The 17,320-nt window shown below is 39.7% G+C and overlaps 1 protein-coding gene across 1 annotated transcript in view; it reads right to left on the reverse strand.

Annotated features, from left to right (window-relative positions):
* WWC3 (WWC family member 3) overlaps positions 1-17,320 on the reverse strand; it is a 319,559-nt gene that overhangs the window by 228,936 nt on the left and 73,303 nt on the right. The window contains exons 2-3 of the mRNA XM_029604359.1: positions 8,552-8,661; positions 5,151-5,354 (exon numbers count right to left, since the gene is read on the reverse strand). Coding sequence (XP_029460219.1) covers positions 5,151-5,354; positions 8,552-8,661 — 314 coding nt within the window. The remainder of the gene's footprint in view (positions 1-5,150; positions 5,355-8,551; positions 8,662-17,320) is intronic.

A 17,320-nucleotide genomic window follows, 5' to 3' on the forward strand; every position in this document is an offset into this window, starting at 1 on the left:
GCTGTCCCCTATCCCCTCTTTTGAGCGGGGTGAAGAATCGGTTAAGATAACCACATCTGCAGATGACGTCCTAGATTTTATTTTACTGCACCAGTTCCCCCTCTACAACATGTTATGGCCCTTTAGACTAAATTTGGTATTTTTTCAGGTCTCAAGATAAATTGTGATAAGTCAGAGGCCCTGGATGTTCTTGGGACTTTGAAGGCCCAGTGGCCAGGGCCATTTCCATTATGTTGGGCCGTGACAGAGATGAAATATCTAGGGATTAACATCCCAGCTGATATCTCGAAGATCTATAACAGTAATATCCTCCCACTTGTTAAAGACCAAAAGGAGGTTGGCTGAGTGGCAAACACTCCCACTGTCCATTAGTGGGCGGATACACCTATTCAAAATTATGGGGTTGCCAAGATAGCTATACATTCTGCAAATGTTGCCAGTTTGGATTGAGCATAAGCATTCCCTAGAATTAAAGTTCTTCGCAACTTTCTATGGAACAACAAAAGGGCTCGGTTGGCCCTCACTAAATTACAGTTACCTTGGGAGGGTGGTGGGATGGACTGCCGAACTTGCAACATTACAATCTAGTTTGTCTATTGAGACATGTTAATGATTGGGTGTTTGGATCTGTGGAAAGATAATTTTAGACAGTTAGCTAGATCTCCAGAAGACTTTGTACAACGAATAGACAGCTATGATTCAGAACAGGCTCTAATGATTGATGAGTATGAATCAATATATTGCATGTGATTTGAGTGCAGGGATTGTACAAAGGCATGTCATGATCACCATTTGTTCCCTGCATTCCTGAGACATTCTGGCAACAATGAGCTGATAAAGAGCTGGGATGGCCCCAAGGAACATCTGGTATCTCTGGAGACATCAAAGACTAAGACATTTGGTAGTGAGCAACCAGCTGCAAATATCTTGGGAGGTCTCCTCTTTCTTGTCCATTGTGGGCCATCCACGGTTTTTTACCGAGAGTTGATAATACTGTATTTTTAACATGGGCTCACAAAGGGTTGACATCCTTGCGATATTTCCTCCAGGATGATATGGGGACTATTCGCTGCTTCAATGATCTCCAATCTGAGCTTGACCTTTCCCATAGGGAGTTTTACGCCTATTTACAAGTTTGTCATTTCATTGAAACTGATTTATTCAAAAGATCTGAGTTGATTGATATTCATCGACTGGCGAGGGGGTGGTGTTTCAGTGCCCCCAGGGAAGGTGTCTTGTGCCTTTCTAACCAAAGCGCTTAAAGGTGTACAGGCTCCTGATGATATACAGACCTTGGTAGATCGCTGGACTCAGGAGATGGACATCCCGATTTCTCACAAAATGTTAGAAGATTGTTTTGTGCATCTTACTGGAGTCTCTGAAAATGTGTTGTTTAGAGAGTAAATTCTTTCACCATCTGTATGTACCTACTACTTGGGCCTTTAAGGCCAAATTAGTAAGTTCAGATCGCTATATAAAATGTAAGGCTGCCCCAGGTACTTTCCTCCATTGTTTCTGGGACTGTGATGTCTTACATAAATTCTGGGGGGCTGCTTCTCTTTGAAAATCTAGAGGAGACTACTAACTTCATCTTTCTGGAAACACTATGATTCATGAACTGTATCTCGCTTTTTACTGTTTTAATTTCAAGCCATAAGAGGATATTACCGATGCTAACTTTAGTGATGTTTTAAATATGTTATTATTGTTTTAAGTTATATGTTTTAGGAATTTACATTGTATAAGATTTTATAAAAACTGCTGAAAACCATTATGATGGAACCCACTGAATGACGGTATACAAAAAAATGTATAAATAAATAAATAAACCATCACAAATTCACAATGGCTGTTTCTCCGAAAAGCATTTCTATTGGCCAAGAAATCGATTTTGGCTCACTGGACAGTTGCGGAGCCCCCCATCTCTAACATACTGACGGTTGTGACTGCATAAAATGGCAGTTTTTGAACAGCTGACAGCCTGCAGATCTTCCTCATGGAAATATGCCTTCTTTTTGGATGTCTGGAAAGCCTATATAACATCTATGTTAGAGCACGAAATGACTTCTTAGCTCTGTGGCGATTGCGATTCCTGCACTTTAGGATTCCCTGTGTCTCTCATGGCACTGCCTAGGTATCCGAACCAACTGTGACCCATCAGTGAGGCTCCGCTGGACAGTCAGTTTCTCTTTATGGCAAGCGACTGTGTCTTCAACCTACCTGTATATCTTGTCCTGGAACAAGTCCTGTTACCGTGTAGTTAGGGGAGGGGTGGGAGGTAGGGAAATTGGGGAACATTGAATTTTCTCTTTGTATCTTACAATCTGGTTTGGTGTATTTTTTTTGGAAAACGATAAAAGAATTTTTAAAAAAATTATGCAGAATTACTGGCAAATAGGTTGAAATATGTTCTTCCAAATTTAATAGCCATTTAACAAACGGGATTTGTTTTTGGTAGGCAATCAAATTGTAATATTAGACATCTGCTTTTCATGCAGTGGTACAATTATAACATAGTGCCTCTGTTAATGGAATTCAAACAGAGAACCCAAGTTTGGAAGGAGTATCCGATTTCAGTTTTGGGGCAAGTAGCTTTATTGAAGATGATATTGATTCCGAAATTACTATCTCTCTTGCAAATGATCCCTATTGTACTCCTGAGGAAAGATACCAAGTATATAAAATCTCTGTTCTAGATTTATATGGAAATCTAAGGAGGCAAGATTTCCAGTGTCCAAGCCGAGTTATCCTAAGGTGGATTTCTAGCTGGTTAGGTGGCCAGAGTAAAAGTAGTACCTTGGAGACAGAGAAACAATTTGCCTCACCTCTCAATTTAAAATATATTTTGTATGCCCCCAAGAATAAGCTCCCTACTTTGATTTCATAATCGTTATTTCAAAGTGCTAGCAGGGTATGGAAATTTATTAGGAAGTTATTGCACCTTTCCTGGGAAATTTCTCCGTGTTTGCCACTGACTGGTAATCCACAGTTCAACCAAAGGGACTCTCAAGCTATGTTTAAGCAATTGGAAAGTAAGGGGGTAGACTCTATACAGTTTTTCCTGGATCTTAATATGGGAAAATTACATTCCTTGGAATATTGCACTGAGCATTTCAGTATGAGTAAAACAGATTATCTGGCTTATCTCCAGATACAGAGCTATTTTGTGGCTCTTTGGGAAAAGTCTGGCCTAAGTGTACTTCTGGTGCCTTTCAAAGGCTCCTACATTTAATGAATGTGGGGAAAATATCGATGTCTAAGGCATATAAATATATCCACTCTGTTACTGTTTCTAGTTTATTACAGACTTTAACAGCAATTTGGGCAAAGGACATTGCCGAGATTATTCAGGATGATGATATTCTAGCGGAACCTATTTTGGTCAACAAGTTGACAGAGTATGTCTTTAAGGGAAATGCAATTTAAAATAGCCCATACGTTATTTTTTTCACCTCTAAAAAACATAGAAAGCGCATATTGCTCCATCCGATAAATGTTTAAAGTGCTCCCTAGCCAGCACCACTTTACTGCACTGTTTGTGGTCCTGTGTACAAAATCAGGAATATTGGCAGCCTATTCTGAAACCCCTGTGTTCCCTTTTCGGAGTTCGTTTTTCATGGTCCGTGGCCTTTTGTGTGCTGTGTATGAATGAGGATGAAATTTTGATAAATAGGGTTCAAAGGTTTCCCTTAGTTAAAAGCCTGTTTAGTAGTGAAAAAGTGTATTATGGCAAAATGGCTGGATACTGCTGGCCCATCGGAAGGTATGTGGAAAGCAAATATGATAGAACTGCTCCTGTTAGAACATAAATCTATGAATCCCTTATTGCCTAAAAGTAGGAAGGGATTTCTTGCGATTTGGCAGCCTGTCTTTCAGGCACTCCCTGGGGAGGTACAGCAATCTCTTGTGCTAGTGGGGGAACGTCGTGTCCCTTCACGCCCCTAAGGTACCCATTAAAGATGGGATGCAGCTTTTCTTGTATCTTGGTTTTCCTGCCCCTTGCCTTATTATCTGTATTGTTTTACTGTTATTATTATTCTTGCTGCTGATACGAGCAGAAGGTGTCTTTCGTTATTTCTCTTCTACACATGCTGTGTGGGGTTTTAAATACAATTTGGGGGAAAGGTGGTTAGGAGGGTATTAGATGTGATTTCATGGAAAATGTCTCATTGTGGGTTTGTTGTATTTGCTTTGAATATGCCAATAAAAATACTTAAAAAGACTAAACTTTTAAATGCCACTCCCGGCAGAGCTCTTCTATAGACAGAGGAGAGCCCAAGCTGGGAGTGCAGAGTTCAGCAGAGATGGTGAAGGAAAGGTACCCAGTTTTTGGCCATCACAGCACCTCCGTGCGATCGTGCCATTCCTGGCCGGATATTACAGTGGTTTGCCATCGTCTTCTGCAGCCCACAGCACCTGCTCTTTCTGGGTACTAACCAGGCCCAAACCTGCTTGTCTTCCCAGACCTGAAAGGCTCAGTCCTCCCCATTTTCTCCTTCCTTACCTTCCCACTCCCGTTCCCCCCTCCGCAGCACAAACATCTTTCTACCCTCTCCTTCCAGCATTACCCTCTCTCATCTCCCTCCCAACCGGAGGACAGAAGTGCTTATTACCTGCATCTTTCACCTTCTCTGCTAGCTTTAACCTGAATTATTGACATGTGACATGCCAAAGGGTCCCATAAAGACTAGGGGGTCCTGTGCAATTCAGACTTTATACTGAATCTGGCAGTTTAGCACAGTGTTTCCCTATCCTCCATTGGAGGCAGGTTTTCAGGATATCTGTAATGATTATGCACACACTGGGTGTCTAATGTATGCCGATCTCTCTCATATAGATATATATATGACTGTCGTAAACAGTGGTATTATCTTGGAGGAGATGTCCAAGCCTGCAAGTCTGTGGAAGGGGTTAATGAACTAGGAGAAAGGGGAGGAATAGCTCATAGGTGGTCAGGAGCTTCCAAAACTGTACACACATCTACAATATCTATCTCCAGAAATAACCTGTGGAAACCAGTAACCTGTTGAAAGGTTGCTGTACTTTTACATGGGGATCCGTGATGGGAACACAATCTCGGTGGAAATGTGCACAGTTTGAAGGGAAGGGGGCAGGGTGAAGCGGAAGAATGGTAGAAAAGGAGCCCCTACAGCTGGTATGGGAGTGGCTGTCATCCTCGCACAGTTCATGCAGCTGCTGGTACTCCTCCTGGGCTAGCTCGAAACGCTGCTGCTTTATCTGGTAAATCTCTTTCTTCGCATTCAGAGCCTCCTGGGCCACAATTAAGTACTCCTTCAGCATCCGCTCCTGCTCCCTTCTCCATTGCTCTCTTGGGTCCTCGATTTGTGTGAGCTCTGCAAAGGGGCAAAATACAAAACTAGTAAAGCTGTCCCCAACATTACCCTGGGAAACATGCAAGCCTATGTTCCAGTAAGAGGATGGAATACTTAACTCCCTGCTTCTCCCCACACCTCTGCTTGTATTCCCAGGGAAAAAGACACAGTATTTGTAAACATATAAAACAGAGATTAAGATATAAGCAGACCCTACAAAAAAAAAAAAGAGTCAGGAACCTGCTTAGGTAAACCATGGAGGGATTTTTCAAAGTACACAATTTCTTTATATTTTCAGATATAAACGTTTTACTGAGTACCCTGATATACGGTCGTGTACAAAGGTTTAGACATCCCTGAACAAATTGCATATTTCAATGAATCTCTAAGTGAACAGAATCTGACAGCCTCTACACAATACGAACTTGAACATGACATATTTCTGCAATTTTAATGCACAATTACTATTTGCCGATTTTAAACAGATTGAAAATAATAAAAAGTGAATATGGCATAAGCGAGTCAGCATCTTTGTAACATCTCCTTTGGCAGAAATAACTTCCAAGTGTTTCCTATAGCCAGCTATGGAGTGAATTTTCAAAAGATTTACATGCGTAAAAGTAGCAGTTTTCAAAAGCCCATTTAGATGCATAAATCCTTTTGAAAAATCTCTCTTAAATGTCTCTCTATTCTTGTTTTTGGAATTTTTCCCCCCACTGCTCCCTTTCAGAACTCTTCTATCTCAGAAATATTCTCAATATTCAAGTCTCCTTGCATGCACTACATGTCTGAGATCTCCACACAAATTTTCAATAATATTTAAGTATGGAGACTGTGAAGGCCATTCCTAAACCTTCATCTTTCTTTCCTGTAAGCACAATTAATTTTGGAGGTATGTTTCAGATCGTTGTCTTGCTGAAATATTCAACCTCTTCAGCTTCAATTTTTTTTCACTGTGGGACATTAGCTTCTAGGAGATGTTGATATTTGCTTACATCCATGCTTCCTATCACATACATAATATTTTCTGCAACAGTGGCTGCCACACAACCTGAAAAAATTATAGATCAACCCCCCATGCTTAACAGATGGCAATGTGTTTGTTTTATTTCAAATGCTTCCTCCCTTCTTCACTAAATATATTTGTGTGGCTGTGGCCAGAAAGTTGAATTTTCATATTATTCCAAAAAGTTTCAGGCTTATCTTTGGTTTGTTTTGCATACTTTAGATGAATACTTTTCTGATGAGGTCACAGAAAAGGATTCTTTCTGACAACTCTCCCATGCAGATCACTGTTGTGTAATCAACACTATATTGTGGACAGTGTCAGCTAAACATTTCAGTAGTTTGGTTGCAGTAATCAGATGGATTCTATTTTTCTTAGCCTTCCAGATCTTGCCTTGATTTTGTTTCATGTAACTTCAATTTCTAAACAATGTTTCTGATAATTGAAATTGCTGCTTGGAAGTGTTGAGATTTTGTTTAATACCCTTTGAAAGAATGAACATTTTAAAATCCCCAGACAGCTAGCTTGAGGAACCCATGGTTGTTGAAAGTAGACAGAATAGCATTCAGAACCTGAGATATTAGAAGGATCAAAATATTTGTTCAACCAAGGAATTGTCTTCATCAGACTAACTGAAGGCCTAATGAGTCAATCAACATTTGGGGCTTTAAGTTTAAAAAAATAAGTAGTAATGAATCAACCGAAAGGGTGTCCACACTTTTACACATGCCCTATTCACTGTTTTACTATTTTCAATCTGTTAATATGAGCAAATATATAGTAATTTTGCATTAAAAACTGCAGAAAGATAGTGTTTAACTTTGTACCATGTAGAGTTTGTGTTAACTTCTGTTCACACAAAGATTCATTGAGAAATACAATATGAACAGAGGTACCTAAACTTTGCATAGAACTATATATGTGAAACGAATATATTTTAGGTATTTATCTAATCTGTTTTCTTCTTTATTATTGATGATTTATATTTTGTATGTATGTATGTGCTATTATAAAGCACTTTAGGCTCCACTGGAAATGCATTTTTTAAATTAAATAAAAACCTCCCACTGGGGCAAAAATACAGCAATTGAGACAGCTGGTCAGTATGCAGAGGCCAGGGGCATATTCACTGGCGCTAGAGAAATGGGAAGAGCTTAATCCACAAGTCATAAAGACTTTTGGGTGCAACTAGCCTACTGCAAGCCCCACGAGGAAGTATCCCATCACGACTGACTATTTGCTGGGTTGTGCAAAAGAACAGCCAGAAAGACAATGCATTCAATCCTAGGGAGGAGAAGAGAAAGGCATCTGACCCTGACTGCCATAAACCATGGTATTATCTTGGAGATGTCCCTCCAGCCCACAAGGCCAGCAAGAATTCCCAGTGCTGCCCAGGCATGCAGTCTGTGGGATTAGGAGAAATGGAAGGAATAGCTAATAGGTGGTCAGGTGCTTCCAAAACTGTATACAGTTAATTACCTTTTTGTACTTCAATTAAGGTAAAAATGAAGAAAACAAACCTTATGCAAACTAAAAAACATCTTGGCTTTATGTTCTACTACTAGAAGATAAATATTACTATAGCTATATTACAAATAATTAAGGCCTTTATTCTAAAGGCTCATGTGTGCAAAAAAAATTATGAACAATATATAAATCTCAGGAGAGAGCAGAATATTCCTTGAGACGGCCCAAATATCATGTCTACATGTTTTGTTTTTATTTTATTTTCCCTAGTACATTATCAATGTTTTACTATAACCAAACAAAAGACAGAAAATCAGTTGAAAAAAATGACACTTTTTTGTCCCAATGCTTTTCTCCTGTTTTTGCTGGTTATAATAAACTGATAAATTCTTGGGGGAAAATAAAATCAAAACTGAAAACAAAGGTCCCTGAGCATGAGGAAAAAAATGCAAATTAGTTGAACTTCACCAGATATTTACGTAACTCGGGAATTTTGAGGTATCAAATAAGTTGCTAATCCTCTGCCATTTCCTTACATGGGATCAGAATACATTCACTGGGACTATTTTTTTTTTTTTTTTTTTTAAAGACAACAAAGGCACTTTTTAGTCCCAATGCACAGAAAGATGGAAAATGCTTATCTTTCCATTACCATAGTAACATAGTAAACAACAGCAGATAAAGGACCAAAACAGGGCCATCTAGTACGCCTAGTACCATATTCCAAAACTATTTTTCTACTCACGATTTATGTGGTCCATATAATAAACGCCAATCTGTTGATCGTACACAATTTCCCATCCTAAAGGCAGCTCGTCGCCAACACAGTCAGCAAATGTTAATGGCTTAGTTATTCTGTGGAAAAAAAAAAAGGCCAAATTGTTATTATATTTATATTGTTTAGTATTGTAGAAAGACACTTCCTTACTAAAAACACAACCAACTAAATGATTAAAATTATTACTTTAGCTAGATAAACAGATGCAACGGTCCCATGAAAGCAGTCAAAATAAATGTAGAGACCCCTTACTACATCTGGCCCAAAGGGAAATTAAAGTGATTTTCTCAGGCTCACGCGAACTCAGTGGCAAGCCAAAAATAGAAGCCACATGTTTTAACAATTTCTATTTAATATGGAAGACTTCCATGAAAAGACATTAAGGGCCTACATAATGGTTAAATCAGTGAAAGCAAGCATTGGTATGTACCGCACCAAAATGGACATTTCATCATAAATATGCTGACAGTTACTCATTCAAACAGGTAAAAGAAGACTCCCTCTTGTGCCCCTGTCCCCCAGGCCTGCATTCTATGATTCACTCATGAAGGTACTTCATCTTTTCCAGTACATTTTCTCTCCAGATGAACAAAAGCACCATAAAAGCGGCCAGCTTACACCGATATACAGTTAGCTTGCAATTAGTCATTTACAAGGCACAGACATACTGAAACTAGGAATATAAACACTTCACTACCAAAACCAGCCCAAATCTTAAGCAGCTAGTGGTACACACATCACTTTCTCCGTGTCTCTCTAACCTTTTCAATGCAATTGGCTGCAAATTTTGCAGAATACAGAAAAATAGGGAGAAATGTGGAAAAGAGGATTTACATTCAGACAACATCCAACAAGGCATTGATCTGTGCAGTCGGGGTAACCAAGCATCGGAGTAACTTGCTTGATGCGGCGGTTACTATCCTTAACCATTAAGCCTTGGAAACCAATGATGGGAAAAGTCAAATTCTCCCACTCTTACTGTGTCAAACATCTTTTCACTTCTTTATTTGATGTTGTATCTTTATTTGATGTTCTTTATTTATTGATCTTGTTTATTTATTTTTTTTATTTATTTTTATTTATCTTTATTTTTATTTATCTTTATTTATTGATGTTGTATCTTTAATTGATGTTCTTTATTTATTGATGTTTATTTGTTGTTCTTTATTTGATGTTGTAAATATCCCTATTTAGCCTACCCTCTTTTTTTAACTATTCCCTACATTTATTCATGTTATTTTGAGTTATTGTTGTCTATTTATTTAATATTTAATAATTATGTTCTTATGTTCAGAAACTCTGTTTAATGTAACGCCTCAACCGCGACAGTTTTGTTCTATGTAAACCGACCTGATTTGATATTTGTATTGAGAAGGTCGGTATATAAAAATCCTAAATAAATAAATAAATAAATAAATTCTCAAATCCCCCTGATGCAGGCATGCCGAAACATGATCATTTTGGGATTTTTTTATTTCTATTTTTATTGTTAATGCTCGAATATTCTTTAAAACAATACAATTATACAAAAAAAAAAGTTTTTACACATGTAATACGGTTTCAATTTTGTGGATACATTCTATTTTATTAATAAACACTGCTGTAAAAGATAAGATTATTATTTGTCTTTGTAGTGTGCCATATTCATTGGGTTCAAGGCTTCCTCTAGTCACAAGAAGTTGCCATAATGGGTCAAACAGGGTCCATCAAGCTCAGCATCCTGTTTCCAACAGTGGCTAATCCAGATACAAGTACCTGAAAAGTACCCAAACATTAAAGAGATCCCATGTCACTAATGCCGTTTAATAGCAGTGGCTACTCCCCAAGTCAACTTAGCAGTTTATGGACTTCTCCACCAGGAACTTGTCCAAACCTTTTTTAAACCCAGCTATACTAACTGCCTTTATCATATCCTCTGGTAATAAATTCCAGAGCTTAAATGTACATTGAGTGAAAAAATTTCTCTAATTTGTTTTAAATGTGCTACTTGCTAACTTCATGGAGTGCCCCCTAGTCCTATTATCCGACAGAGTAAAGAACAGATTCACATTTACCTGTTCTAGACCTCTCATGATTTTAAACACCTCTATCATATCCCCTCTCAGTCATCTCTTCTCCAAGCTGAATAGCTATAGCCTCTTTAGCCTTTCCTCATAGAGGAGCCGTTCCAACCTTTCATCATTCTGGTCACCCTTCTCTGAGCAACAATACCAACAATATCAAGATGCAGGCTCACCATGGAGTGATACAGAGGCATTATGACATTTTCCGTTTTATTCACCATTACTTTCCTAATAATTTCTAACATTCTGTTTGCGTTTTGACTGCCACAGCACACTGAGCCAATTTCAATATCTTGTCCACTATGACACCCAGATCTTTTTCTTGGGTGGTAACTCCTAATATGGAGCCTAACATTGTGTAACTAAGGCAAGGATTTTTTTTCTCTATATGCATCACTTTGCACTTGTCCTCATTAAATTTTATCTGCCATTTGGATGCCCAATCTTCCAGTCTCGCAAGGTCCTCCTGCAATTCATCACAATCATACTGCGATCATCTGAGACAAAACAAGGTAAAATAGTGTCATTAATGATCATTATTGTGGAACTACATTCCAATGTGAGAATGAAAACGAGAAATGAAGTTTGCGGCTAATCTTTTAATTCAAGGGATACAGCGTGTTTACAGTTACTCATGCGAAGTCTAGACATCACTTCCTGAACCATGCTTGCTATAAGCTTTTCTTTCTTGAATATTTTGGGAGGGGTGAGGCAAGTTTAGATATTGTACATAAACATAAATCTTATTTTGAACCTAAAATAACAGAAAATTCTGCTGGTGCAATAGTCGCTTATGATTCAGGTCTCTCACGAGACATGGATAATTTAAAGCAGCAGGGCTGGCAAAAGAAAATTCCAATCTTTAGCTGGCTGTGAAAAACACCAAAACCATTCCGATTCCCCTCGTTATTTCATTTCTCGGGAGTGTAAGCTTTTGGAGACTTCTCCAAACTCAGTCATTCCCAGCTTCATAAATCTAAGTCAGTCAGGGGACCTGCTGTGACAGCGCTCACAAGCATCGCGATGATACAACAGAGAGCGGGAACATAGTACAAAATGCTAAAGAAGGGCCTCTTCAATCCAGGAAGTCTTAAAAAAAAAAGAAGTGTGGCCTCTGTAGAAGATGCATACATTTTATATAGATATAGTACAAAAAATACAATAAAAACATAAGGATTAAAAAGAATAAGCAATTAAAATTAAAGCCAAAAGAATAAAGTATTGGAGATAAGAAAAATGTAATGACATTTTAAAGAATCTAGCAGGTGCTGCAGCTTTAAGCTACCTTGGAAAGAACCACCGTCTGTCTCCAAATTGCTCTCAAGACTGGTAGCAGTCATAGTAAGCATATTGGTCCTGGAAAAAGATGGAATTCCTTCCAGGCTGTGATATCTATTAGACCATCATAAGCATTATCCAAAGAGGATGATGTACAAGAGCTTTCAAGATCACATCAGTCCCTTTTTCTGATGTAACACACAAGGACGGTAACTTTTAAACCAGCGTGCGGGCGCACATGCGCACATTCGTTGGCCTGCACCCAGGGACGTGGTCATTTTATAAATGTGCGCGTGTATATGTGCGCATGTTAGAAAAAAACCTGGACGAATGTGTGTGCGCTCAATGGATGTGCGCAAGTGCACACAAATCCCACTTCTACCACGTAATTTTACAAGGCTCACATGCCGACGCCATGAACAGTTTCCCCCAAGTTCGTTCCTAGTTCACCCAGGGGATAAGACTTCCAAACCCTCCTAGTTTAATAGTCTCCCTTTCCTCATTAGCCATGACCCTTAAAACCCTGCTGAGCTGTCTAGTTTTTTTTGTTATATTACTTACACATCATTCATAGCAGAAGTAAATTTATACAGAAGGGGGACCCTGTCTTGGACCAGTAAACATAAAAATCTACATGCAAATTTCATTGTAAAACCAACACCCATGGCCTGCCCAGCCCCTTTTTGGAAACTCTCTTTGTGCACACAGCGGCATTTACGCACGCATCCTGGTGGCTTATAAAATCTGCTCGGCATGCACAAGCACAATTTGTGCGTGCATCTCCCAGTTTTGGCACACGCCAGGCTTTTAAAATTCACCTTTTAGCTACTATAGGGCACAGCAGCGTTTCCCACCCCTCTCACATGGAGGCATACCTAGTCAGTTGAATTTTTAGGATTGCCACAATGCATGTGCATGAGAAATCTGCATACAGTGGAGACAGTATATGCAAATCTACCTCATGCATATTCATTATGGATATCCTGAAAACCAAACTGGGCATCCAAAAGGTACTTCCAGGGGAGGGTTGGGAAACATTGATGTAGCAAGACTGATTCTGGAGAAATGCTGGGAGTCTTCTTGAAAAAAATCATACACCACTATATCTTAAAATGGTATCACACAGTCAGCTACCACAGAAAGCATTCTGTAACCATCATCAGACTGCCATCTTCAATATGAAAATTGGCCACCATAATGCACCAGTTCTCTATGTGATCAACTTTTCTTTATTTTTCCTAATGCTCAATGAGATAGGAACATAGTCTCCTTGTGATGAACAATCTTAGGGCCTGATTTAGCAAGGCTTTTCTCTCATCTGTGTCTATGGGGAAAAATGCTTAGTAAACGACCTTTAGCTGCTTACGACCCAATTCTAAAACAAGTAGTTTTTCTGAAGTCAAAAGCAATGTGCATTAAAATAAAACTCTAGCTAGATTTTGTAGTAAAGCTATTCTCACTATTGTGTGCTGTAAATAAATCTTAAGACTGAGGGTCCAAAAATGAATCGATGATCTACAATACTGTTTATCTATTCACGTAACTTCGATATGTGAGTAGGTCTCCAAAATACTGCTTTAAACAAAAAACACTCTACCTACACTTAGACAGCTTTCCCAATGTTTCCACAAAACTCATTTCCATTACTTGATCTACCATCACTAGAAAACCCAGGAGGAAATTCCACCAAAAACTATATTGTAACTACCCAAGGAAGTCTTCTGATACAGGACCAAAGGAATACTGCAAACATTTTTAATTTCCATAAGCTTATTTTTAACAATTTGGTGGTGAGTGGTCACCCATAACAATACTGATTCTGCAAAAAAAAAAAAAAAAAAAGTTCATCAACACAAGCTGTCTAGAGGTACAAACACACTTCTAAGTTTACTTAATCAAAGGCGAACCTGGTCCTGTAAAATCATTATTTATGCATTTCTGTAACAAAATATGAGCAAGCCCTTTATGTAAGGAAATTATGAACACAAGACAGAAATGCACACATTTCTTTAAAAGAAGTTGGCAGTGGTCTTGGAATTCAAACTTCCTCCTCTACTAATGACAGACATGCAAGCACAAGCACAGATGTGGCTAAAAAACACGTCCAACCACAAGCAAAGGAGGACTTCAAGCTGTGAACAATGAAGGGAAGCACTCACAGTGAAGAATGAGAAGGTGAGAGAGTATATGGGGAGTCTCGCGCCCTGAGAACGATGGGGTGTGCGAGCACGAAAGCCATGGCAGCAGAGCAATCGACTCAAGAACTCTTTAGTTAAAAAGAACCGAGTCCTGCCTACACCATACTAAGTAACCTTCAGCAAGTCAATCAACTTCGTTCAACCCAGACCTCCTCTCTTACTGTGTTTTCCTTCGCATTAAAACAGAAGTATCTGCACAAAGCATCAACAGGAAATCTTAGAGAAAAGTTCCCTTTAGGACCCCTGTCCCTATCGTCAGAAAGGGTACATGTGTTTCTCTGGCATGCAATCTGAGGGGAAGGGGGACTGATAAAAAGGGACAATCGACTGTTCACAACATTCTAGTCTCAGATTCCTATTCTTGATGCCATCGATATAAAATAGTTCCATTTTAAACTTTCCCCAATTCCTCAATTAGGTCACCAAAATTCTCATGGTAAGCTTTCTCATTATATAGGTAGTTTGTAAATTATTTTAGGCACCTTTTCCATGAACAAAATCCATTCTTGGGCGCCCTCATGTATTCTTCTGTCTCTGCTGACAACTGTACCTTTCAAACTGCCAGGCTTGAGCCCTGAATCGAGCTGACCACAGCGCCGCTTGTGCTAGTATTAGTGCCACCATAAAATATGCCCCCCACACACCATGGAATCTTATTCCACTGCAAAGGTTTCTCCATAGGAGTCATTTGTCCCGAGCACCCACCACCTCTGGGACTTTAAAATGCTCCCCAGGACATTTTTTTGTATGGCAGGAGCTACCACAAGGTGCCTCACCAATTATTTGTCCTTTTTTTTGTCATCTCCTAGCAGCAGCAGCCTAAGTGGTGCCATGACACAGCATTCTCTTCGGGATTTATGTCGTCACTGTCTGGTAAACCATCAACAGCAGCAGCGGCAGGAGCCTGCTCTCATGCTGACTGCATGCCTCTCAGATGGCCTGCCCAATAAATACAGCCACTCATATCAGGCCGCCTTCAGCAGAGCTCCTGCCACTGCCTCCACCCTGCATCGTCACCTAGCCCACTGGCCCCCAAGTGACAACCTTTGTCCACTGTACAAGAGGCCCCTTTAATCTCAGTTTGGCTGCAGCCTTCTTACTGCTACTTCTGAGCAGCACCAGCTCTGTGCCATGCCGTAGGCCCTGTCTCTCTTGCTGCTGATTCCCCTGCTTTAACAAAGATATTAAAAAAAAAAAAAATACTAAATGTCAGACTTTTTTGAAGCACAGTTAGCACCACCCTGCTACTACCCCAAGTCTGTCTTCTCTGCAACTGGGCTCTAAGAACCCTCTCCTCACTGATCTGTGCCAGCCACCAGCATCAAAAACCTGAAAGTACAATCATACCAGCCCCAAATATAGGCAAGGCCCTCTGCCACTCGCTCTGGCCACCTTGGATCCCAGGTAATTCATTAAATTTCAATCTCCATCTTAAAATCTGTTGCATATAGATCAGAATGTTTTTGTTCAGTTGTTATTCTGCAATTGCAGTTTCCTTATATGACTCAGTAGCAAACTTAACTAAAACAGATAACTGGACAAAAGTGATTTTTTTTTTGGGGGGGGGGGGGGTTGATATTACATGCCCTGCCCAGTGAGAAAGCAGATCACAATAGTTTTCTCTCACATTACAGTATTTGAGCAGTTAGCTTATTTGTCTTCATTAATCACAAATTCTTACACAAATAAAGAAATGTGAAGAAAACAAAAACCAATAGTACCAGTAGAGTGCATTTTTTTCACTGCTGCTACAGTAGTGGGTCCAGAAGCACATTTCGGAGACAGAAGGACCTTCTCTAAAGGAAGCTGGTTTGTGGGCACCAAGCTGTTTTGTTGTGGCCGCTACAGCCCACACAAAACCTCCAAATAGTGCACTGGTCTCATCCAGTTCCCTCCCTGTGACACAGCTCTAAATGGAGGAGGAATGTACGCAACGTCTTGAGAGGAATCTTTCTTGCACAATCTCTCTTCTTTCTTGCTTTGTCTGAAGTACCACTCAGAAGATAAAGTCAAAACCTCATGCTTTGTGTAGCCATAAGAAGTACAAACATGAAATAAATTAGGTAAATGAGTGCAACTAGGCGGTGAATCGTTGACATCCTATACCACATGGTAGTGGCATGGCTCTTCAATGCCAGCGGGAGTCTGAGATAGCATTATCTTCTTGCTAACTTTTATGCCATTTTTTGTTTTACAGAACACAATGGATAAGCTCACCAGAAATACAAGAGAAACCTCCTGGCAAGTTACAGTTGATATTTTGTTGGCATTTCAACCATAGTCCAGACCTCTACCTTCTTCTGTGGCAATCTGCAGGAAAAATACAATGCTTATGACTCATAACCCACTGGCATCACTACCTGGGGTCCAATTCAACTTTCAGTTTTAAAAGCAAAAGCTTATACATAAAAGCTCATACTTTGGGGGCAAAAACTGATGGCGACCAAGGCCAAATGCAAGCGGAGAAACTCTGGCTCGAGTACTTGACTCTGTTTCTCTATGCTTCCTCCCACTAAGCTGCAGTTAGTTCACCTTCAGCAGTGGTAGTAAAATCAACTTAGAATGACTAAATCCGTTTCCCCTCCGTGCCACTGGAGTCAGTAGGACGAGACACAGGGAGAATGAACAGTCTATGTCTCTATCTCTAAATCCACTCCACTGCTGCTACTACCACCACTACCTCAACTGCTTCTGGAGGAACCAACCAACATAGACACCAGATTCTCACCCTGCATCTTTCTGTCACTTACCAAGTCCCTGATACTGGCAAGTGAGTAAGCAGAAAGACAGAAGCAAAAGAACATGCAGAGAGGAGAGGAAGCAAGTGCACAGTAGTAACTTATAGAAGACTGTCAAACCACATTTAAAGAATGTTTCAACTGGGCATGCCCCTTTAATGTTGTATTTCTGATACCTTTTCCTCTTATTTGTGGGTGCTAAAATTGCTTGGTACAGAATGGACTCGAGAGAAACATTTAATATTTTCTTGCTCACATGCGAAAAGCTAAAACAAACACCATAACATCTTAATGTGCCAAGAGTACTGGGCCATCCCATTATAAGACCGTAGTGTTGCACTGAGGCTAAAAGGACCTGAGGATCCATCGAGGAAATGCACTCAGCTGCAGGGAAGGAAAGAAGACAGCTGCCTACAATAAAAAGGCCTTGGGTTGACAATACCTGTGGGTTACTCAGGC

Source organism: Rhinatrema bivittatum, chromosome 5 (assembly GCF_901001135.1).
Source record: "Rhinatrema bivittatum chromosome 5, aRhiBiv1.1, whole genome shotgun sequence".
In the NCBI taxonomy this organism is placed as follows: domain Eukaryota; kingdom Metazoa; phylum Chordata; class Amphibia; order Gymnophiona; family Rhinatrematidae; genus Rhinatrema; species Rhinatrema bivittatum.